A 25,942-nucleotide genomic window follows, 5' to 3' on the forward strand; every position below is an offset into this window, starting at 1 on the left:
AGATATGGTAAGACAAGGTACCTTTTTTCTGCTGTGTTAAAATATCACAGATGTTGACAAGTCTCTGTAATCTACATGTGATGTTATTTTATAGGTATAACCTGAGTCATCTGGAGCAGTGGCTGCGAGATAACAAACTTAATGAGTCCGGGGCTCAGTCCACACTCGAGCCCATCACTCAGGCATCTCAACTCCTACAGGCTCGCAAGTCCGAGGCAGATGTAGACAGTATATGTGAGATGTGCTCAAAACTCACTACAGCGCAGGTAACTCATATTTCACAAAGGCCAAGGAAACTAAATAAACATAACTTAACAAGGCCCAGGTTATTCATTTCTCTTAATCGTATTTTGTAAACCACTAAAAGCCAGGCAACTGAGATGTCATATATATTGATTTAAAAAACATATGAAACTTTTAATTCACATGTCTGGCATTTTAAAGCTGAAAATTTTTTTACCAATTATTAAGATCATTTTTAATATGTTCTTTTGTTTTTTATTTTGTGAATACCTTTTTCTACTTTTAAATTGTAATTTTTTTCCCTTCCCCTTGTTCTATTTTTAGATTGTTAAGATCCTGAACCTCTACACACCAGTGGATGAATTCGAGGAGCGAGTTCCGATCAGCTTCATCCGTAAAATCCAGGAGAGATTAAAATCCACAAAGAAAGAGGAAGACAATACATTACTGATTGACACTAAGTATTCGTTCCCCGTAACGTTCCCCTTCAACCCCTCAAGCCTCACTCTGGACTCGATAGACGTCCCCGAGGCCCTCCATCTAGACTTCCTCACACGTGTTTAATGTCTACAAGTCATAGGAGTTATTTATAGTTCTGATTGGTCAGATTTATTTCTATTTATGTCTCTGATTGGTCAGATTTATGTCTATTATTTCTGATTGGTCAGGTTCATTATTATTGAATGTTTTTGATTGGTCGCTTATTTATCTTAAAATGTGTGATAGCCAATAGATTTTTTTGTTAATATATAATTTTGTGCTTTTTTTATTGGTCTGTTTATAGATTTTCACTTTCTGTGATTTGCCTTATATATTCTTCTACATATCCTCTTAGTGAAGGTCAAAGCCTCTTTTTCATCTGAGTTCATGTGGTCATGACCGTTCTGTGAATTATTGTCCCTTTATCATGTCCGAGTTCACATACTATGATAAAAATAATTCTGTGACGTGTAGAGTTTATTTCTCCAAACTTACTTTTATGTGAAATATAATTCTTTTTGCAAATCCTTCAGCTAAAATACTAAATATGTTATGTTGATGTAAATTTAACTTCAAACTGCAAAGGGCATACTAATATACATGTAATAATTTATTACACATCATCAAACAATTAAGGAGCATATCTTAACAGCACAAGTTCTTACAGAGGTCGACCACAAATTCTTAAAAAACTAAGTTACACAAGATATATATGATTGTGATAGATTTCAGCTAATATTTTGGTGCTTTTTCACTTTGTAGTTTTTTTTTCATTTATATTTTAGTCTTTTGTCATTTGCATTCTGTTCTAGGCATTCATGTATCAATGACTTATTGTACTAATCAGGTTTACAACGTTTGTGACAAATTGTGATAAAATCTTCATCTGTGAAACTTTTTTTTTTAATGAATGACATTGAAATTGTTTGTGTGTAAGTTAGATAGCTCTGACAAAATCATCCCTCCTTATTTTAAACCAGCATCCTTAATAAAAATTGAAATATGCTTATAAATAAATGCACACATGACTAAACATGTTAATATTGGTCAAAGGTAAACAACTCTCCACAAAACCTAGCAGGAGAATAAAATGACTTTTTTTGTTTTATGGCCAAAGATGTTAAATAAAATTGCATTGAAAATAAATTAAAAATGAAAATTTTAAAAATGCCTTTAGAAATATTTTATTAATATATCACATAAATGAATGCATTTTGGAAATATATATTAAGCAACATATTTTAACCTTCATAAAATGTAAGATATTTCTTTCATTGTGTCTTGTAAAAATTCAAAGACTTAAGAAAACTGTCTCTTTCATTTAATGATCTATCATTTATACAGTTTATATTGAAATCACCATTTTTGTTCAATGTTACACGAGTATCCCTCCGTTTGTTTTACCTCTCGTACAGTTTTCTTGTCTCTTCATATCTAATGTACTATTACATGGATATATATATAGAGGGTGTATCTGTTTGTGTGTATATTGCACTGTCTTAGACATGTTTAGGTAATGTAGTATATAGTTATTTATTTGTTTAGAATCATGTTGTACAGGAATTTTTTTGAGATAAGAAGGGAAAGAGGATATTTTTTTTCCTCAACAAATTGCATTCCTATATTACTTAATTTTCCTAGCACATAAACTGGAGGGCATTTTTTATAAACACAATTTTCCCACCTAATAATACCAGAGCTCAACTCCAAATCAAAACAACATTATGATGTCGAGTCTTTCTGTAACAGTAAAGTGAACAAAACGATGCATTACTGTGTGTTCTCATACAGCGTTTTACAAGAAAGATGTATGATTTAGATAAAATAGTTATAGATGATAAAATTGGAAGTATGAAAGGGGTTATGGTAAGGGAAGTAACTCCTCACAGAACTAATATAATATAATACCAGAGTTATCTAACTTGTATCAATAACACCATAAGATGTGTGTAGAACCCTGCACTGTTGACTTGTTCTAATGTTATATACATGTGTTATTTATTTGTATTGTTAAATTTGTATAGTAATTAGAATATTTTCTGTGTTTTATACATTATATTGTAAGATTTTATGGTATGACCTTGACAGCATGGTATGACCTTGACAGCATGGTATGACCTTGACAGCATGGAATGACCTTGACAGCATATCTTACTGCATGAAATTATGTTTGTTGCTGCAGATTTTACTGTTATAATTGAGCTAGAATTATCATTGGACTGTTTGGAACAGAAGGAAAAAAAAACATGCACTTAAAACTCAGGTTTACAGAGCTGTTCTGTCCGTTTCTACCCCTAAAATTTTAATAAAGATGGCCACCAAGGAAAATTGTATTGTTTGTGATATAGATATTGAGAACCAATTTTTTAATTGCCAAAATAAGCGAAAAAGACACAGTGTGTATAAAGTATCATTTTAAATATTATACACATCTGATGTGTATACATCCACTGAAACTAGAATAAAATAGTTCTCAAACACAGAGTATGTAATGTGTCACTGATAACATAGTGTCTAGCTCCCTTTTCATATAAAACTGCTTTTTTGATATTTATGAAGTGTTCTAGTTTATTGTAATTGGTTTGACATATTGGTGCTGCTAATATTTTTGGAAGTTCTAGGAACCATTGGTAATTAATTTGAAACAAAATAACCAAAAATAGATAAATTTATGGTTTGATTTCAGTCCTTCTTGTGAAAAAAAACAAACATTCCAATTCAGAGTTTAACATTCCAGATTTTTATGCGAGAAGAAGGTCATCTATTCTCATTTTTTTTTTTCCATACACAAATGTAAATACAAAGCTCTATACCAAAAATTAAATTTTACTTAATTAAAAAAAATGTTTTTTAACCTTTAAAATGCCCCATTATTCAAAAAGAAACATTTATTTATTTCCTTGCCAAATTGTGAGCTTTTCTATTTCATTTTTAAACATGTTTATTAAGGGTACTTACCACAAACAAAAAATGGATGCGTGGGGTGATATATATTTTTTGACTGATTTTGATTTGAAATGATATAAATATAAAGAAATCGGAGGATTTCCTTGGTGTTTATATATGAGACTTTATTTAGCTTTCTATATAATTCCATACACAATTTTGCACAATTTTTTAACCTTATGACAAAATCGTATATAATTCTCCCACTCTACTTGGTAAACATTATTCAGGTTATCAGTTTAAATGTAAATCTTTGAGAAATAATGCTGATTTCTGAAAAAAGTTTGTTTGTGTTATTTATCCTTAATGTGGTGTCTATTCTTTAAGTCTATATTTGTGTTACTATTTCAAGCACAAACTATGTATTTTTTTTTCTGGTTAGATGGTATGGGTTGAAAAATAACTTTTGCAAGAATCTATCATCTACAATAATATGATCAATTTTAAAGAACTGGCTGGGTGTATTAACTGTGTGTCTGCTGCAGCTAAATGTTAAAATATTTTAGAAAATTAAAGGTAGTTTTGTGTTTTGAAAAAAATGCAATAAATTAAAATATGATAAAATTTATTATCATAATAAGCGTTCTACTGTAATATTTGTATTATTATAATAACAGGTTCTAATGACGGTAGCGTAGCTGTATATTGAGTGTGGCAGTGTTAACTTTCTACAAACCACACTGTATTTGTTGCTGGTGAAATGCTTTGCTACATGGCTCTGGCCATGGCACACACAAGTAGCAGTTAATTTTAAAATATGAATAAAAAAGTTAAACATGCATATTTTCTTGTTTTTGTTTCACAGTGGAGAATTCAAATGAATCAAGGTATTGCAGGATATAGAGATCCAGAGGACTGTATGTTCATGTAATTTAACGCCACATATTATGGGATCGAAAAATGGAAATATTAGAATTAAGGTTTACACACCCTTTATAAGATGGACAACTCCTGCTTTTACTAATGACATTATTTTCCATTGAAAATTCTCAGTCAAAGACGATATCAGTCAAATTTTGCCCCGCAAGGTATAATGAAATTGTAATTTTATTGTGATGCATATTTTTGGGAACATTAAATAAAATTAAACAAAAATCCGTATAATTCGGGATGTTTTATGTTACAGTTAGAATATATATAGTTGATGTGTATATCAAAGCCTTGGATGGGGTCCAGATATATTGCCAATACATGTATATACTATAATGCACAGCTCTAAAATTACGCATTTAGTCGTGCACTCGCAATGAACCAGGTAAAGTCAATGCATTACATAGACATACATGTACATGTATACTTTGGATGATTTGCTTAAAAATATATTGACTAACTCTGATTACAGACAAATACTAATAATAAGATCTGTATCCATGTTAGACATCGATGACCCTTATGATCAGATATGTGTAATTTGAGTACCCTAGCACAAAATTGTCTAGACTTAAATGTTTCATAGGTGTCGGAAGCAGGGTTGGTGGGGGGCAGCTAAGTATGCATAATATAGGCATTGAAAATTTGTGTTTAAAATTTGTGTTTACCTTTTTTCCTTGTTTAGTCACCCACCCCACTTTTAATTAGCCACCCCACTTTCAATTTGCTTCCGACGCATATGAGTTTTTTCAAAGGTAGGATAAACTCAAAAATGAAGTCAATGGGTCACAAATGTTGGTACATGTATATCAAAAGAAAGGTCTTGGCACAAAGAATGCAAAAGTAATGACGTAGTGTGTGGGGTGGATTGCGGGCAAACAGACAGTGGGACAGGAACAAATTAAAACCAAAATAAGTTTTGCCCCTCATTTCCCAGCAATTTACGAATGAAATGGAAAACTAACAGACATGGACACACACAATTAGATTGGACACACAATAATCAGAATAATTCCTGTTAACATATTTGGGGCACTCATGGGCAGCTATATAAAAGGATTGGAATTAGGGTTAGCGACAATTTCTTTTAACAGAGGCGCATGGGTCTGAGTGAATTTAAAGCCCCCCCCCCCCCCCCCAACCCCACGCCAGCTCAGCCATGCAGTATAATGTCCATGGGCTCAGTTGGGGAGAATTTAGCTCCAAGTAGCTTTGGAATTTTTGTGGCGACATTTAATCTCGTACTAGGAAAAACTCCCTTCGAAATAGTATTTTTTTATATGTAATTTTTTTTTCCTTTTGCTTGTCAAATTTTTAAACAAGTAGGATGTGATTTTTGTTTTATTGTCCCCTTTCAAAATCTACCGCAAGTGCAAAATGCTAATTTTTTTAACAGTTAAAAAAAATAGGAAAGAATCAATAATTAAAATAACACGAAAAAAATGTTTGTGTTTAAATTCATGGAAATTAATCATTATAGCGTTTTGTCTTTTTTCCGGGATATCATGCAGGGTCTCGCAAAGGCGTCGGAACTTAAGCAAATTGAAAGGGGAGCTATACCAACAAAAAAGTTTAACCCCAATTTTCAATGTAAAAAAGAAAGAAATATAACTTGAAAATTCTGAAAGAAAGAATACTTTTAGAAAGAAAGAAAGGATCGGAGAACTTCAAAGAAATCGAAAAAAAAGAATGAATTTACCTAGAGAAAATTAAGAAAGAAAAAAATAGAGTCTTTTATGTCTATAGTGCTTTAAACGATGTGACATTCTCTCTCTCTCTCTCTCTCTCTCTCTCTCTCTCTCTCTCTCTCTCTCTCTCTCTCTCTCTCTCTCTCTCATATCAGATAACATTTCGGCCTTAGAATATTTAGATCCGCGCCTAGACTGAAAAAAGAGTAACTTCCCTTACAAATCTCAAACAATAACAAACGTGTGTCAACAATAAACACCTGCTAGAAAAACGTAAAATAAACAAACCGACCATATTTTGAGTATTTGAGAACTTTTATTGCAAAGGATATTTTATAAACATTAAATTTCTCACAAAAGATTTTCGGAGAGAAAATTCGTCTGTCCGTGAAAAGGTCAAAGGTCGATGAGATCAGCTGTCAAATTCTGCGACAGGAAAAAGAAGAAACTGGTCGTCAAACACTGAATGTGAATATCCCGAGGACAATATTTCCTTTTTATAAATTTAAGAAAAATTGTGCCGACTTGCTGGGTTCATTTAATAAAACCCGAAAATTTTAGCGAAGACCAAAGTCACGTGACCTTGGAAGTTTTTCGTAAACAAGAACGGAAAAGGCGAACAGATGGAGGGATAAAACTTCGCGTGAAATTTCCATAAAAGGAGACGATTGTCCACACGAAATCGTCAGGAGATGTAGTGTTAATGTCCGTCTGTCTGTCTGTTCACACGATGCCGTAGCGAACGAGGATTTTGGGGTGAAATATGAAGCCAGAGACAGGTAGATATTGTTTTGCCCTAAATCCATATTTCCTCTCTGTCGACGTGTAAATGTAACAATATACAGAGAGTAGATCATTAGGGGGTATTCAGAGAGTTTTATTTAGAGCAGTACTTTATAGTGAACTGTTAAATATCAGTAGAAATCTGACTGTGTGTGAGTTTTCATTGTTTCATCATCAGATCATATGCATGGTTGTCCTGCATGAGTCACGCCAGAACAGCTGATTGGTCAGGACAGCTCGCACTGTCCCCACCCCGCACACACAAAACTACTGGTCTCCACCACATACAAAATATGATTAACACCCCAGGTCAAAGAAAGCTAAATGCTGTGGTCCCCACCCTGTATACAAATTACCCATTACCCCCTCTACCCTGTACACAAATATATAACACCCCAGGTCAGAGAAAGCTTGCACTGGTCCCAACCCCGTCCTACAAAGTGACAGAGGCCAGTGAATTTCCCACCCTGTATATAAATTCAAAATTCAAGAAGTCCGATGGGCTTGTTAATTATAAAAATCATGAACACAGGTCAATATATATTTAAAGAGGTAATGGTAAATTTCATTAATATATTGCAAGTTGTTGTTTGAATCGGCAACTGAATTTCTCTTCTAATGAACCAGCATATGACGGCAACAACGAACCTTGTAAACATTCAAGCACAATAATACCCCCTAGGTCAGCGACAGCTAGCACTGGTTCCCAACATTCCACCCGTATACATATTACCCCCTCTACTCAAAGTCAACAGTTATATTGGTTGTGTGGGAAGTTGGAGGCCTATAACAGTATAAGGGATTTACCCCCCCCCCCTTCCCCTCCCTCACTTCAACACCGTGTGGACACTGAAGTTCGCTCACAAGTTTTTCTCTTCCTTTAGAGCATGTAGTGATAGGTAGGGAGTAAAAACCTCTATTATCATGATTATACATATTTATTATATAACAGTCCAGTCCAATACGAAAAGTAATATTATTCTTATATTACTATTTTTCGTAATATAGTTAAATTACGAAAACTCGTAATATAGCATGTTGTGAGAGACTATATTACGAGTTCGTTTAATGTAAGACAAATAAAGCATTGAAAAAAACTGAATGATGTTTTGGAAAGTATGACGTCAGAAATACATTATGCCCCAATGGTACCAGTATCACGTTTTCATTTTGGTCAGTGAAATCGAAAAGTTGAAAATGCAAGAATAAAGTAACAATAGTAATGGGTGAGTGAAAATTTTGTATTATTATTCTTATATAAGAATTTTCCCAGGGATGGGAACAATTTTCCATAAAACTTCAATGTATCCTAAAACTTGTCATAGTTAAACAATAAAATGCTTTCTTTGTTTGTTGTTACTGGAATGAACGGAAGCAGCTAATTGCAGAAAAAATACATAACCCAGGTGTAAGCGGGTTATGTAAATTTTTTCTGCAATAGCCGGTGTGTGCGACCGTTCATTCAGTTTTAATAACAAACAAAGAAACATTTTATTGTTTATATTTATATCTGTTTAAATAATCAATTAAAAAGGATTAAAAAGATTAATTATTGTATTAATGATGCGAACGTCTTAATTTATACGTTTCATTGATGGAACAGCCACTGATTAAGAAATCTGTACAGGCGACCTGCCTACTGCAGTTTATGCAGTGATGAACGCAATGGGGTTTCTTAAGAAATAAAGGAGAAAATATTTGGATGTAAATACCAGTTCAAACCATAATCCCCGAATTCCCTATATTTTTCCAGAAGTCTACCCTAAAAATCAGACCCTCATCTCCAACAACGAGATTTTACAGGATATAACTTGTACAAATTTCACTAGGCTCTGACTCTGCATGCACTCGGATCACATGCATCAAAACAAAGAAAAAGCATGCATATCCACGATGATTTGATGAAACCAGAGACGTATAATCTCTCATGAAACATAACAACAGGTTGTATCAGAAAAAGGGAAGTAACTCTTAGAAGAGTTAGAAATTGCTTTTATTACGAATTGTAGTAATATTACGATTTTTCGTATTGGACTGGACTGTATAATGCAGGATTTTTGCATCCCTGATATGAACACATGCAGGCATGACAATCTGTATTACATGCTGTAATGAATGTGACCCTATCAGCACCCTCTCCTTTACTTTACCCTGTATCAGCACCCTTTATAACACCTTTCCGGAACATCTCTGTATTTTTCATACGAAGTATCTGAAGTAATTTTCATTTGAATACACAGGGAGTGTAATATAAGCATTAAACGTCACATCAGCATTAAAAGACACCAGAATAATATAAACTATTTCCAAATATATAATAAAAGACAGTACGTACTTTGCAAAATCTGTATCACATTGCCTATCAACCATTGAACAGTATCAGCCCTTCGAACTTTCACCCTTGGGCTGATATTGGAGTCTCAGGTTGATATTGGAGTTGATATGTTGTGTGATACAGATTTTTCCATGTAACTATTATTCTCTATTTATAACCCAGAATGAATGGGGTTGGGGGAAAAAAAAAATCAAGATATATATCTCAGACATCTATCATGATTTTGAAAAATATGTATGGTTTTAATATTATAACTAATTTTTTAAACCGATTTTGGCGCAATTGATTTGTAGGTTGACGTCGCTGCGGTATCTTATGGACGTAAAGAAATGGGGTAATAAAAATATTATTTAAGAAAAAGTAATAAGCTTACGCTCTTGAAATTTAAAACATATAAATTTTAGAATATATCCAATATTTTTATTACTCTCCAGGATCACTTCAACTTGTTTGTTATATAAGAGAGAATGAATTCTGTGTTAAGAATATAATTGAGGGGTAAATATTAGTTATCCACAAGGCTGTATGGGAATTTACACAGGGTTTTATTCTATGCACCCTTAGGCAGAAGGGTGTATGGAATACAATTCAGTGTAAATTCCCTTACACCCTTACTCCCTTACACCCTTGATTGATCAATTCAGTGTAAATTCCCTTACACCCTTGATTGACCCAGGATAAGAGGGTTTATTTAGGGGTAGGTAGGACAGGAAGTACAAATAACAAAGGCCTAGCTGTTACTACAGTAAAACACGTTTGGCTGCTGCCTTAGAGTGACAAAGAAGTTGCCCCTCTATGTATAATGTCGGAGGTCATCGCGTCAATTTGTTGTTTTTACAGTTTTCTTCGTCCATCATGTGTAGAGATTTCTGAATAATAACAGTACATACACTTTCATGTAAGGCATTCCACCCAGTTGTTCTGATCTGACATGTCCAATCAGTGGCTAGGCTGAGTAGATTATACTTCTCATGAAAATTGCTAAAAACTCTTTGCAAAAGTGGACATAGAGTATATAGGTTTGCAGATAATGTGCATCCATATCCCCCCCCCCCCCCCACTTTTCAGACTCTGAAATGTAAACAGGTATATATTACCCAGATTTATTGTATGAAAACTGTTAAATCTACGTCTATCAACTGTTAACAATAGGGCCAAGCGTTGACCTGATCTAGATTTAAATGTCTCTAATGTAGAAGTTTATGGATCCACCTCTCCATTTTAAATACCATGCAATGTACAACCATTCATGTAAATGTTTGATCCATCTGTTTATATTTCATTTGCCTCAATCTTTGATCCACCTACCTGTATTTCATTACCTGTAATGTAAAATCTTGGATCCACCTCTCCTTATTTCATTACCTGTAATGTAAAACCTTGGATCCCCCTGTCTAATTCCAGGATCGCCAGACATGGAGGAATGCGTTTGGGACCCCGTGATGTTTTTTGTTGATGTTGGAATTTTGATCGTGGAAGCTAGGACCCCTGACCTCTCACCCAAAGGTCGGAGTGAGGGTCTTCACTGCCCCCCAGCACAGGGTGGTCGAGAGGTCAAAGGTCAGCCCAGTCATCTCTGTGACCTACACAGAGAACAGGTACGTAATATTGCTTGTAAAGTTATTCTGATAAAGCATTTAGTATTTGTACACTATATAACTGATATAATTCCTGCATTTTATGTAAAGTATATTGTTTCAAATTTTATGTAATTTTAGTGAGGACATAAACATGTCTGTAAAGCATTTTAAATTGATTATCTTATGTCTCTGAAGGTTAATGATTTGTAAGGGCTGTATTATGTAATGTTATATTATTTGACATTTTTACATAATTTACAAGCTTCTGAACAAAAATGACTTGACAATTTTCCAGTGCCGTTTTATATGATTTAACGTTTTTTACGATTTTTCAGTGCTATATTTTATAATTTAATGTTTTTACAATTTTTCAGTGCTTTATCATGTAATTTAACGTTTCTACAATTTTCAGGTGCTGTGTTATGTAATGTAATGTTTTATTTTCCAGTGCTGTGTTATGTAATGTTTACATTTAGGATTTTCCATTGCTCTTTTATGTTATTTTACGATTTTCCAGTGCTGTGTTATGTAATGTTTACGTTTATTTTATTTTTCAGTGCCGGCGAGCAGAGCAGATGAAGTCACAGATCCTGGGTCTTTCTCGGAATCATATTCCACTAAACATTGATGTGATGCTGTTACCAGACTGTGATCATGGTCGTCTGGAGGCTTGTTCCGTTGACGGGAGCTGGGTGGGGAGTAACGATGACTTGATTTTACTAGAGAGATGGGAGATTCTACTACAACAGAAAAGGTACCTATCTGTCTGTCCGTCTGTCTATATGAGTCTGAAAACAGGGTTGATACACTACTAGGTATATTATACAGGGCATTTCTTACTTCAGGCCCTCTGTCTGTCTGTCTGTCTGTTTGTTTTACTGTTTTCTTTCTTTCACAGGAGTGACCGTGTTGATGCCGGCAGTGTTACAGGGCGATTCCTACTTCAGGCCTTAAGGTCGTATCTCCATTTCTCACAACTCAGTTCCTGGCTCATCTCTCACCGCGGCCATCTGCCCCTCCAAATCATATACAGGTTTGTTCCAAATCATATACAGGTTTGTTCCAAATCATATACAGGTTTGTTCCAAATCATATACAGGTTTGTTCCAAATTATATACAGGTTTGTTCCAAATCATAATTATATACAGGTTTGTTCCAAATCATATACAGGTTTGTTCCAAATCATATACAGGTTTGTTCCAAATCATATACAGGTTTGTTCCAAATTATATACAGGTTTGTTCCAAATCATATACAGGTTTGTTCCAAATTATATACAGGTTTGTTCCAAATCATATACAGGTTTGTTCCAAATCATATACAGGTTTGTTCCAAATCATATACAGGTTTGTTCCAAATCATATACAGGTTTGTTCCAAATTATATACAGGTTTGTTCCAAATCATATACAGGTTTGTTCCAAATCATATACAGGTTTGTTCCAAATCATATACAGGTTTGTTCCAAATCATATACAGGTTTGTTCCAAATCATATACAGGTTTGTTCCAACTAAGTTCCTGGCTCATCTCTGCCCCTCCAAATCATATACAGGTTTGTTCCAAATCATATACAGGTTTGTTCCAAATTATATACAGGTTTGTTCCAAATTATATACAGGTTTGTTCCAAATTATATACAGGTTTGTTCCAAATTATATACAGGTTTGTTCCAAATTATATACAGGTTTGTTCCAAATTATATACAGGTTTATTCCAAATTATATACAGGTTTGTTCCAAATCATATACAGGTTTGTTCCAAATTATATGCCTTTCAAATTATTTACAGGTCTTAACAAAAATACACACTTTACAAATTTTTAGAATTTTTTCATTCCAAAAGTAGATTCTAATCACTAAAAAAAAAAGCATATTAAAATTATATGTGCCTCTGAAGCAAAATCTTTTATTCTTTAAAATATTTTTCTTAATTTGAACATTCAAAGTAAAGAATGCTCAAGTCATCTAGATTTCATGGAGTGTTTATTTATAGGCTGTACTCCCCTGGTGATACAGGGATCCATGGATTTACCTCGGCCAGTGAGACGCACAGCTTCCCCGTGGCAGATCTAGGGACCGAGATACTCAAAGTCTCCGTGACCTCTCTACCGCGACTGGGCGAGATCCCCACACTGCTGTGTCAGGACAACAAAAACGTCTCCATGAGGAAAAAACCCAGTCCTGAGAGAGATCTGGGGTTAAAGGTCAACTCCGAGTCAGCCACACTGAATACCAACAAGAAATCGAGTGCAGCTGAATCAAATCTTCAGCCTTGTATACCGGAGGGAAAATGGAGCAAGAAAACTGAAGAATTGCGGAGGACGTCCCCTGAGTTATTTCAGGATCAGGGAACTAGTTCATCCAATCTTAATCAGAGGACTAGTGTAGAAAATATACATCATGAGAAAAGTCAGGAGAAAGGAATTCCCAATGATCAAGGTTCAGGAGCCATTCCCAAGAAGAAAAACTTGATGCAGAAACCTGGCCCTGACTCGCTGGCCACTAAACCACCGGTTGTCAAGAAACTTCAGGCCAGAGTGGCAAGTGACCGACCATTCAGTCCCGATATGTCAGAACTAAAAATGTCCTTCAAGTCCTGCCCCCTGCCCCTCCTACCCGATGATCCAGCCAATCAGAAGGACCCAGACTTTCTGGTTGCTAGGTTACCCAGTCCTAAAGTCCTGTTGTCAACTGCTGGTAAATCTAATCAGACGTTCTACAAAAAGCGCCACCTGGACCTGAGTTCCCCGGAATCTTTCGAGGACCGAGTCCTGGCGAGTAAGATCTCGAGCCTGGTGAAGCCTCCGAACTCAGAAGATCTGGAGAGTTACCTCGCTAGCCTGACCTCTCATCAACCAGACAAAGGGACGGGAACCAGTCTAAGCAACATTCCCACAATGCACTGCAAATTCTTCGATGGAGATGAACCAGGTGAAAGATTGTCTTCCCTAAAGTCACACAGAAAGACAAAACGATGTGTGCAAGAAACTTCTGCTTCACCATTACTGTGTGAAGATGTTCAGAAAAAATATCCTGGATATGACTCAAAAGAAACTCCACAGAGAAAAAACAATATAGCGTCAGGGAAATCTGTAAAACGTGACTTAAACTTCTCACCCGAATCTCCCATTATTTCACACCAGCAGAAACCACACAAGCATAAACATTTGACAGAGCAGTTAGAGACTGATAATATATCATCCAGTGATTCTATAGAAAAATATCAAGTTAGAGACAGACATCCCTCGTACAGTCCAGAGCAGGGAGCAGAGAAGGAATGGAGAAGATATCAGAGTCCAGAACGACTGTCCCCCGGGCAGCGTAACACTTACTCATTGTTTGATGACTTTGTCGATGACATTTACAACATTAAATCCAAATCTGACAACTTACTACAGAGTATACCCTGTGTTAATAGTAGAGTCTGTGTAGACAATATAGAGAGCACAGTGGAAGATACACAGAGTCCAAACTCAAACTGTTTACAAAACAACTCACACTCAAAATTATCCCCAGACTTCCATAATGACACTAAACAGTACAGACGCTCAGATTCTAAACCCAACTTCAAGAAAAGTTTTTCTGAACCAGAAATGTTAGGGAAGCAGCTGACGTTATGTCAGTTAGACGAGTTAAGACTCTCACCTGATGAGAACCTCTCAGATTTAGACGCGGTGTTATCCAAATCATTCCACGACATCCTGAGTCTGGACAAGTCGTCCAGTGACTCCACCCCCACCAATAGTCTTTCAGAGTCCAACGGATTCAAGCATTTTTGTGATACAGATTTACATATAAACTCAGACAGGAGTGTGACTATTTCCTTCCCTTCTAAACATTCAACAGACCAGGATAAAGCAGTTCCAGAGAGTTCTGTGAATCAGAAATGTGACGGAGAAATGAACTCCAGAAAAACAAAGCCTGGTAAGTCTAGAAGAAGTGAAACAGAGGAGAATGGTTTTATAGAAGATGGATCCAATAGTGGTGGATCCAAGAGGAGTGGTGACCTGGAGGAAGGATCTAACAGGAGTGGATCTCAGAAAAATAAGTCTTCACTGTGTAAACAACTGCTGAGGAAGGAACTACAGCGATCTTATAACAGTGTAAGTTTCTTGGAAAGTTAATCTGATAATCATCATCAGAAAATTATCACATTATCAGACATATCATATTATTAAGCATGTTAAGTTAAATAAGTACCTCTACATTCAATGGGTTTTTAATTTTGTTCTTTTCAACAGATATGAAATGAAACATTTGGCTGGGAAATGTATAAGTAAAATGCATATTGCATAATGTGTATGGAGTAACTGAAATTCTAATGATTTCTTCATGTTACTTACTTGGAAAAAAAGCCACAATGATTCAGGAATATTGAAACTGGGTGAAATTTTTAAAATGTTTTATCCAGGATCCGTTGGAGACAAAGTTTCCTAGTCCGGAGCAGGTGACCCATTTCCAGAGGAATCTCCAGCAGTCATCCAGTATGGTGTTCAACTCCAGTACAGGTCTTCCTAGTCGATCTAGTCCGGTAAGTCACAATCTAGTGTGTTAAATCTCCAGCAGTCATCAAGTATGGTGTTCAACTCCAGTACAGGTCTACCTAGTTGATCTAGTCCAGTAAGTCATGATCTAGTGTGTTAAATCTCCATCAGTCGTCCAGTATGGTGTTCAACTCTAGTACAGGTCTACCTAGTTGATCTAGTCCAGTAAGTCATGATCTAGTGTGTTAAATCTCCATCAGTCGTCCAGTATGGTGTTCAACTCTAGTAAGGTCTACCTAGTTGATCTAGTTCGGTAAGTCACAGTCTAGTGTGTTAAATCTCCAGCAGTCGTCCAGTATGGTGTTCAACTCCAGTACAGGCCTACCTAGTCGATCTAGTCCAGTAAGTCAAGAGTTAGACCAATAAGTCACAATCTAGTGTGTTGAGTCAGGATCTAATGTGTTAAGTCTCCAGCAGTCGTCCAGCATGATGTTCAACTCTAGTACAGGTCTTCTTAGTTGATCTAGTCTGATGAGTCATGATCTGTTTTAAGTCATGATCTAGTCCAGTAAGTCAAGATCTAGTGTATTAAGTCATGATCTAGTCCAGTAAGTCACAAGCTAGTGTGTTAAGTCAGGTCTATAGTCGATCAGTTTATCAGTGTGAAACATCTAGTGTGTTAGTCATGATCTAGTGTGTTAAGTCATGATATAGTGTGTCAAAAGCTAGTGTGTTAAGTCACTATCTAGTCCAGTAAGTCACAAGCTAGTGTGTTAAGTCACTATCTAGTCCAGTAAGTCACAAGCTAGTGTGTTAAGTCATGATATAGTCCAGTAAGTCAAAAGCTAGTGTGTAAAATCACGATCTAGTCCAGTAAGTCACAAGCTTGTGTGTTAAGTCATGAAATCATAACTGTTTTTTCTTTCATGATCTAGTGTATCACAAGAAGTCAGAAATTATACGGTAAATGATTAAGTGTTTTGAAGGGTAATTTATGTAGTTTGTTTGAGGGCTATACTTTTTTACACGGTCTTGACAAAAAAGGATCTCATACATGCCCTAGACTGGTTAATGAGTTAGTCTAGTTAGCCATGATTTAGTGTGATAAGTTATAACTGAGCAGTGCAGTACTTTATGGTTTAAGACAGTCCTTTTAACAAAATAAAGTCTACACCCTGATTTTTAATTTTTCTTTATAACAGGCCCCTTTGAAGAGGAAGACGGTGGGAAGGTTTGACTACGACAATTCTCTCACCAACTCCAGGGCCATCAAAAAGTAGGTCATAAGCTAATTCTTGGTTATCCATAATCAACTAATTTTTCATTAAAAATAAATTGTGATTTTATTCATTTATGAGAATAATGATTAAGTTAATCTGTAAATTTGTATATATATTTTTTTTTTAAAAAAAGGTGATCTTTACAATTCATATTTGTATCAGTATAATAAAACAGTTAAAGTAAATCATTGAGGAAGTTAGCAGCTGCAAGATTCCACTTCCCCTGATTCCCAGATTCCCTCGGCGCAAAAGTCCTAGTGTTGGGGAATGCGAATCTTGCTAACTCCCTAAATGACATACTTTAACCGTTTGCAATATTCCTCACCAATTGCTCATGCTTGTATTGTGGTTCTGTTGCATAAAATTTAACAACAGGAATGAATTATCTTTACAGCGCCCTCTCCTGTTCTAAACTGGCTTTGGAGTCGGAGAGTTCAAGGTCATCTGTCACGCCTGATCAGTCACGGACCCTCAGTACATCTGCACCGGCCTCTACAAACTGCCTTTTGGGAAACTTCGAGGTCAGGGGGTCATTTTAATGTTTATAAATAAAATGTTATAATAATTTTTTTAATTATCTTTTCTGCTATATATACTGAGAGACTTGTGTATGGTTTGAGCCATGAGCCTCTGATTTCAAATGAATCATTAAAATTAGGTAGACATTAAAATTAGATATGTATATTCTAAATTATGCCAACATTGATTTTTTAATATATATTTTATATATATATTTATATATAACAATTACCATTTTAAAAAATTGTTGTTTTGCAACATTTGGGGTTTTGCTTGCTCAAAAGGTATGCCAACAACATGGCAGAACTTTATTGACAGGCATACGGTTTAATGATATTGTTTTTTTTACAAATCCATTTTCTAATTTTATCCTATTGGCATTTTTTATATCTGGTACCAATTCACACAAGAGTTTGAGTAAAAAAAAATGCCAGATATGAGATACATTGTTGAACATCATACATATCAAAGTAAACTTCTTTTCATTAAATAATACTTATGTACATAAGGGTGCTAGTTTAGCAATTTAAATTTTAGAGACTAGTTCAAAACAACTGAAATAGGCCAAAATTAACATCCTGCTAAAAAATCCTACTATACAGTATTTGCTTAACATAATTTTACCATAATAATTTTTAGAAAAAACTTTATGGTAATATATTTTAAATTATCTCTTAAATATTACATGCATTGTCAGTCTTTTAACGTATTAATAAATTGTCAGAATGAGCAGTAACTGCAATAGAATGAATCTCTGTCAATTAATTTTCTCAGGATATGAAATCTTTTAAAGTTAATTATCCTTGTTTTATGTTTTTTTTTCAAGTATCAATAACATTTACAGTCTCTTTAGACATATATATGAGAGACTTTGAAATAATTTGGTGTGTGATATCTCTAGGAGTCATTGTTGAATGGTCGGATTGAGTGAATCAGAGTTATAGAGGGGTTAACCTCTGTTAATTTGTTGTGTGATATTAACTTTACAGGAGTCAGTGCTGAACGGTCGGATTGAGTGAATCAGAGTTATAGAGGGGTTAACCTCTGTTAATTTGTTGTGTGATATTTACTTTACAGGAGTCTGTGTTGAACGGTCGGATTGAGCCAATCGGAGCAGTGGAGGGTTTTACCTGTGATATCGGGGCGGGGGGATCCTTCTGTCCTAAACACGTGTCACTTCCTGTCACCGCCTACTTCTTCCAGCTGTCAGACGACAACGCCCCCTCACCTTATCTCGTAAGTTACAGAACACAACAATATCATGTGTACGCAACAGAACACAACAATATCATGTGTACACAACAGAACACAACAATATCATGTGTACACAACAGAACACAACAATATCATGTGTACACAACAGAACACAACAATTTCGTGTGTACACAACAGAACACAACAATTTCATGTGTACAACAGAACACAACAATTTCATGTGTACACAACAGAACACAACAATATCATGTGTACACAACAGAACACAACAATATCATATATTTACATTTGCCAATGTCTTTCCTTATATGACAGTACTAAAAAAATGAAATTCAATTTTCGATGACATGCAGTCGGTCACATGATCAGACTTTCTTGTGTATTGAAAGCAAACTGCATGTGCAATTTGGGAAGTTCCAACTGTGACGTCACATTACGTCATAGTAACGTTACATTGCATTTCAAAATCAAAGTCTAAACAATGCTTATGTTTGTTTGTAAACTGAATGAAAACGTAAAATATAAATATAAGAAATAAAATATCATTTTTTAGAGTTGCATTGGGTTCTGACATGAAGTCGGTACGTGATCAAATCTACTATAACGCCCTTTGGGCATTATAGAATTTGATCATGTGACCGACTTCATGAACAATGCAACTAAAAATGATATCTTATTTTTTAAGTGTACACAACAGAACACAACAATATCATGTGTACACAACAGAACACAACAATATCATGTGTACACAACAGAACACAACAATATCATGTGAACACAACAATATCATGTGTACACAACAGAACACAACAATATCATGTGTACACAACAGAATACAACAATATCATGTGTACACAACAGTATCATGTGTACACAACAATATCATGTGTACACAACAATATCATGTGAACACAACAATATCATGTGTACACAACAGAACACAACAATATCATGTGTACACAACAATATCATGTGTACACAACAATATCATGTGTACACAACAATATCATGTACACACAACAATATCATGTAGACACAACAATATCATGTGTACACAACAGCTTCATGAGCCATTTCTTTTGACAGGCCATATACAAAAGGATTGAGGGGAGGTGTTTTGCACAAATTTCACAACTTCTCAAAAAGTACCAATATTGGGGTACCTGTAAAGTGCAAAACGAAATAGAAACGAAACGAAACGAAACGAACTGAAACGAAACGAAATCTGCCGAAACGAAACGAAATCTGCCGAAACGAAACGAAATCTACCGAAACGAAACAAAACCTACCGAAACGAAACGAAATCAAGACGAAACGAAACGAAATCAATACAAAACCTGGCGAAACGAAACAAAACAAAACTATCAAAATGTTTTGTTGTTTGTTTTTTTTTGTAAATCAAGGTACATGTATATAATTATAAATGTGGAACTATACGTGGACTTGTGGACTTTTTTTTTACTTCAAATAAAATTCATATACTTCAAGCACTTGTTAATATAAAATTTAATTAACGATAAATTATGCTCCCTTCTCAGGTCTAATGATGCATTTACATGTTCGCAAGCTGCAAAGATACACGAGCGTACTATGCATGTATAGTTTCAATATGTGCATTAATTTCTAATTTTTATATCTTACTCTTATTTTTAGTTCTTATTTATCTAGATTCAGCATATCTATCAACATTGATGTGTTATACATGTAAAGGCTTGTTTATGTACGGGTCGAAATAAAGTCACTGTACTGTTGTATTGCGAATGTCCTAAAACATAGGATAAACCAGAGACTTAGAGTATTTTGTATTCCATTCCAAGGTGTCTGTTTTTTTTTGTTCAATCAGATTAACCATGTAACTCCAACCGAAATATTGTGTATCCTTTCTACACGTACATACGGTCCTATTTTTATCGAGGTAATTTTGGAGGAGGAAAGGAGTGGTTGACGATAAAGAAGCTCGACCATAGACGTCTTAAACGATTTAATTGACCAGGGGGGGGGGGGGGGTTTAGCCTCAATCCCCACTATCTTGCAAAGATATATATTACATAGGCATTGAAAACTGGGTTTACCTTTTTTGTTGGTTAATCCACCCCCCCCCCCTCCCCTTCCACTTTCAATTTCTTTCCGACGCCTATGTAGGAACTTGAAGTGAAACAATTGTCTGTGGTGCTTGAACTATATAAATTTCATATGAAGTAAAAATAGACCATATAAGCATTCTGAAAGGTTTGTTTCGTTTCGTTTCGGCAGGTTTTGTTTTGATTTCGTTTCGTTTCGGTAGATTTCGTTTCGTTTCGGCAGATTTCGTTTCGTTTCAATTCGTTTCGTTTCGTTTCGTTTCTATTTCGTTTCGCACTTTACAGGTACCCCCAATATTGCAATGATTTTGATTTCAGACTGCAATTAAGAAATCAATAATTTAATAATAGGAATAAGCTAATTGTGAAAATTTATGGGTTTTCAGGGTCAAATTAAGTATAAACTGATTCCTCACACATTTTCTAGATGGAGAATTTCTTTAATGTTTTTATTTAAATGAAAGCAGTGTCTATTTTTTAAGGTAGTCCGATCCTCAGGTTTATAAAATAAGCAGTTAAGCAATCAAAAATACGCTTAAAAGTATCTCTGAATCCAGAAAGTTATGTAAATCTATCCACAATATTTCTTTAAAGTTAAAGATTAAAGTTAATCATATTATCATGTCAAATCTCCAATATTTTTGCAGAAAAAGCGAATTTGAATATCAGCAATGCCTTTTCTAATTGCAAATTCATCAACAATATATATTAGGTTAAAAAACGATAGGTATCCAGACATTCAAAGAAATTGTCATAATTTTTATATTTATTTGGTATTTTTTATCTTCTATTTCCGTCATGTATTCTATAATACATAGTGTAAAAGGCTTTTGCTGTCATTGCTAGGCTTGATTCAAGAAAATCTTATTTCTATAAAACTGTATTAATATTCTCCTGATATAAGGTACAAACTTTTATAAGACTTTTTCTAAGACTTCCAAAGACATTGAATATTATAAAGATAAATCAAATAAAAATTGTTGCATGAAAAAAATTCATTTTTAAGCTTCATTTTGATGCATTTCAAATTAAATATTAATTTTTGGAGTTATCCTTCCTGGCTGAAGATCGGATATCCTTAACACAACACTGTTTTCTATAATTTTTCAGGGTCATATAAATCTGGAGAGCTTGGGTAAGAAAGGATACCATATACCAAAGTGTGGAACAGTGCAAGTGGTAAGTAACCTTCTGTACATACATATTACTAATAACATTATAATGCAAACAACAATATAAAAATCAAATTTTTTTTATTGGCTAATACTGTTTCAAAAATCAAACTGAGAAGAAGGAAGTGTTAAAAGAGATGTCTAGTGGCATTTTCAAATTCCAACAGCAGGTTATCAAATAGTTTTGTATTTTCCAGACTTTATTTAACCCAAACAAGACAGTCATCAAAATGTTTGTCGTCTTGTATGATCTCAGTGATATGCCACCTCAGTGTCAAACATTCCTACGACAGAGAACTGTGTACATGCCAGTGGAAGACAACAGCTCTCAGCCGTCATATCTCAGATACCTCATACATCTCAGGTGAGATAATTCACAGATACCTCATACATCTCAGGTGAGATAATTCACAGATACCTCATACATCTCAGGTGAGATAATTCACAGATACCTCATACATCTCAGGTGAGATAATTAACAGATACCTCATACATCTCAGGTGAGATAATTCACAGATACCTCATACATCTCAGGTGAGATAATTAACAGATACCTCATACATCTCAGGTGAGATAATTCACAGATACCTCATACATCTCAGGTGAGATAATTAACAGATACCTCATACATCTCAGGTGAGATAATTCACAGATACCTCATACATCTCAGGTGAGATAATAACAGATACCTCATACATCTCAGGTGAGATAAATCAGAGATACCTCATACATCTCAGGTGAGATAATTAACAGATACCTCATACATCTCAGGTGAGATAATTAACAGATACCTCATACATCTCAGGTGAGATAATTCACAGATACCTCATACATCTCAGGTGAGATAAATCTCAGATGCCTCATACATGTCAGGTGAGATAAATACCCCATACAGGTGAGATAATTCACAGAAACCTCATACATCTCAGGTGAGATAATTCACAGGTACCTCATACATCTGAGGTGAGATAATTCACAGATACCTCATACATCTCAGGTGAGATAATTCACAGATACCTCATACATCTCAGGTGAGATAATTCACAGATACCTCATACATCTCAGGTGAGATAATTCACAGATACCTCATACATCTCAGGTGAGATAAATCTCAGATGCCTCATACATGTCAGGTGAGATAATGCCCCATACAGGTGAGATGATTCACAGAAACCTCATACATCTCAGGTGAGATAATTCACAGGTACCTCATACATCTGAGGTGAGATAAATCTCAGATGCCTCATGCATGTCAGGTGAGATAAATACCCCATACAGGTGAGATAATTCACAGAAACCTCATACATCTCAGGTGAGATAATTCACAGGTACCTCATACATCTGAGGTGAGATTATTCACAGATACCTCATACATCTCAGGTGAGATAATTCACAGATACCTCATACATCTCAGGTGAGTTAATTCACAGATACCTCATACATCTCAGGTGAGATAATTCACAGATACCTCATACATCTCAGGTGAGATAAATACCCCATACAGGTGAGATAAATCTCAGATGTCTCATACATCTCAGGTGAGCTAATTCACAGATACCTCATACATCTCAGGTAAGATAAAAAAAAACATCATACATCTCAGGTGAGATAATTAACAGATACCTCATACATCTCAGGTGAGATAATTCTCAGATACCTCATACATCTCAGGTGAGATAATTAACAGATACCTCATACATCTCAGGTGAGATAAATACCCCATACAGGTGAGATAAATCTCAGGTACTTCATACATCTCAGGTGAGATAAATACACCATACAGGTGAGATAAATCTCAGATACCTCATACATCTCAGGTGAGATAATTTACAGATACCTCATACATCTCAGGTGAGCCAATTAACAGATACCTCATACAACTCAGTTGAGCCAATTAACAGATACCTCATACATCTCAGGTGAGCCAATTAACAGATACCTCATACATCTCAGGTGAGATAATTAACAGATACCTCATACATCTCAGGTGAGATAAATACCCCATACATGTGAGATAAATATCACATACCTCATACATCTCAGGTAAAATAAATACTCGTAACCCATACAGGTGAGTTAAATCTCAGATACGTCATACATCTCAGATGAGATAAATACCCCATACATCTCAAGTGAAATAGAATTGAGATTTTTATTCATACATGAGAAATTTTTGTGAGGTTCACAAATATTTTTCGCTGTAAACAGGATCTTAAGTTTATGTGTTAACAACAAATCCAAAGTAGGTTTGATCTTGAAAATTATATGTTGGGAGATATTTTTCTCTAAGTCAATTGAAAAATAATCTGTCAAGGATAAAAGTTGGTTAACAATACCTAATACCTTTTAAATACCTTTGAGTATGAGGTGTTGTGTTTTTCATCCGAGGTGATTTTTAACGTAAAATATACGTGTTATATTTACCTTAGAATTATCTCATATATCATCTCTTTTTTATTTCTTCTGTTTTTAAGGTTTGCCAGTTCTAAATCTGGGAAGATATTCCTTCATACAGACATTCGTGTGTTGTTTGCCAGAGACAAGTTTGAATTTGACCCAAATGTCGCCAAATATGAACTCCGGTCCTTCACAGAAGCTCCTTCTAACCCGAAGTTCTCTCCCCGGAGGTGATGACGGCCTAATCTAGGTCAAATTAGGATACAAACTAGGTCAAATTAGGATACAAACTAGGTCAAATCTAGTTATAAACTAGGTCAAATCTTGTGTAAACTAGGTCAAATTCAATATAAATTAGGTCAAATTAGGATACAAACTAGGTCAAACCTGGTTATAAACTAGGTCAAATCTTGTGTAAACTAGGTCAAATTCAATATAAATTAGGTCAAATTAGGATACAAACTAGGTCAAATCTGGTTATAAACTAGGTCAAATCTTGTGTAAACTAGGTCAAATCCAAGATAAACCAAGTGAAATTTTGTGTAAACTAGATGAAATCTAGTTTTAAACTAGGTTAAATCTGGATTTTACAAAACCATTATTTCACTGAGGTCATGTCATAAGCTTTTGTTAAGACTGTTTGTGTAGCTCAGATTTAGTTAATTCGTTGTTGACATACCTAATTTAATTTAAGGCTTGAACTAGGTCAGTGTATCTAGGTTTTTCCTGGTTATGTATGTTAATGTCTATATGGTATATATGTCATATTTTTTGAAAAAAAATCATAGATAACATTCTGTGTGTGTGTTGGGTGATATTTATTTATATATGAGAATAAGTGAGCGGTTGATTTTTTTGTTACGAGTAGTAAGGTTTATTGTTTTACATCTGCCATCTCGGAATACAAAGTAACAGATTTGTAATATGCGAGATATACTACATATTAACTTTGATGTTAGTGCTGAAAACCTATACCCGAACTCTATCAAAAATTGTGACAATGTTAACTTATAGTTACATGTATCAATGTATCCCTATGCATTGAAAAGAAAAGTGATGGTTCCAAGTTCTTACCTATTTTTGAATAGTTCCAAAACAATGTATATATAAAAGTAACACAAGTACAAAAATGATCTCCTCCTTCTCTCTCTCTCTCTCTCTCTCTCTCTCTGTACACAAAATGACAGTGTTTAATGTTAAATGATACTTTGTTTTATATGACGTCTATGGTGATTTTTGTTTGATTGTTATATGATTTTTGATTTGAGTTTGTAATTTTATTGCTTATTATATTATTAATATGTTTGATGACTGTGTAAACATTTTTTCTGATATAAACTTGTGTAGAAATACAATGTTCTTTGTTGTCATTCTAAATACTTTGATTAGTCAAGGTTTTGTAAAACACATCCATTATACTTTTGCATGGCCATTTCAAGCCCATTTTTCAACAACAACTTCTTATAAAAAAAAAAGTAAATTTATACATTTTAATTGCTTCAAAACTCAAATACAATCTTGTATCTTCAATATTGAAAAATATGCATATACAGTAACATTTCAAAAAAAATCTTTTCTTTTAAGTCTCACTTTGAAATATTTTATTTTAAACAAACATCCACCACTTTTACTAGAGTTAAAGCCATATATGGCGTATGTGCAGTGAAAATTATTAGACTAAAATTATAAGAACTTATTAATATTTGTATCATTACTTTATATAAAGATAGAACTTTTCTGTAATTTACAAAATCTAAGTCAATTGCGTTATAAAGATATCTCAATTTAAATTTGATTCTCGGAATTTTCTCCGTATCGGAAAAAATACAAAAGATTTAGATAACACATTACATAGAAGATAAAATTGT

The 25,942-nt window shown here is 34.5% G+C and overlaps 2 protein-coding genes across 15 annotated transcripts in view; both read left to right on the forward strand.

Moving 5' to 3' along the window:
• LOC134275165 (unconventional myosin-Va-like) overlaps positions 1 to 1,732 on the forward strand; it is a 58,883-nt gene extending 57,151 nt beyond the window's left edge. For all 12 annotated transcript variants that reach the window (XM_062757404.1, XM_062757405.1, XM_062757410.1 and 9 more), the window contains 2 exons: positions 95 to 266; positions 568 to 1,732. In XM_062757404.1, coding sequence (XP_062613388.1) covers positions 95 to 266; positions 568 to 807 — 412 coding nt within the window. In that variant the 3' untranslated portion in view covers positions 808 to 1,732. The remainder of the gene's footprint in view (positions 1 to 94; positions 267 to 567) is intronic.
• Positions 1,733 to 6,626: 4,894 nt separating this feature from the next.
• On the forward strand, positions 6,627 to 24,733 carry LOC134275168 (atos homolog protein A-like). 3 transcript variants are annotated; one of them, XM_062757418.1, is made up of 14 exons: positions 6,631 to 7,006; positions 10,750 to 10,943; positions 11,483 to 11,679; positions 11,824 to 11,958; positions 12,920 to 15,029; positions 15,338 to 15,457; positions 16,613 to 16,686; positions 17,085 to 17,211; positions 18,287 to 18,445; positions 21,616 to 21,684; positions 21,875 to 22,041; positions 24,152 to 24,324; positions 24,412 to 24,432; positions 24,541 to 24,733. In XM_062757418.1, the coding sequence occupies exons 1-12, from the start codon at positions 6,991 to 6,993 to the stop codon at positions 24,306 to 24,308; spliced, it is 3,525 nt and encodes a 1,174-aa protein (XP_062613402.1). In that variant the 5' UTR covers positions 6,631 to 6,990; the 3' UTR covers positions 24,309 to 24,324; positions 24,412 to 24,432; positions 24,541 to 24,733. The 3 variants fall into 3 exon arrangements, with proteins under 3 accessions (XP_062613403.1, XP_062613404.1, XP_062613402.1); XM_062757419.1 differs by lacking the exons at positions 21,616 to 21,684; positions 21,875 to 22,041; positions 24,152 to 24,324; positions 24,412 to 24,432; positions 24,541 to 24,733 and having other exon boundaries at positions 6,627 to 7,006; positions 18,111 to 18,404; XM_062757420.1 differs by lacking the exons at positions 21,616 to 21,684; positions 21,875 to 22,041; positions 24,152 to 24,324; positions 24,412 to 24,432; positions 24,541 to 24,733 and having other exon boundaries at positions 6,627 to 7,006; positions 18,199 to 18,345.
• Positions 24,734 to 25,942: the final 1,209 nt, after the last annotated feature.

The sequence above is a fragment of the Saccostrea cucullata genome, unplaced genomic scaffold (assembly GCF_032062105.1).
Source record: "Saccostrea cucullata isolate Sc308-1 unplaced genomic scaffold, CSIRO_AGI_Scuc_v1 ctg708, whole genome shotgun sequence".
In the NCBI taxonomy this organism is placed as follows: domain Eukaryota; kingdom Metazoa; phylum Mollusca; class Bivalvia; order Ostreida; family Ostreidae; genus Saccostrea; species Saccostrea cuccullata.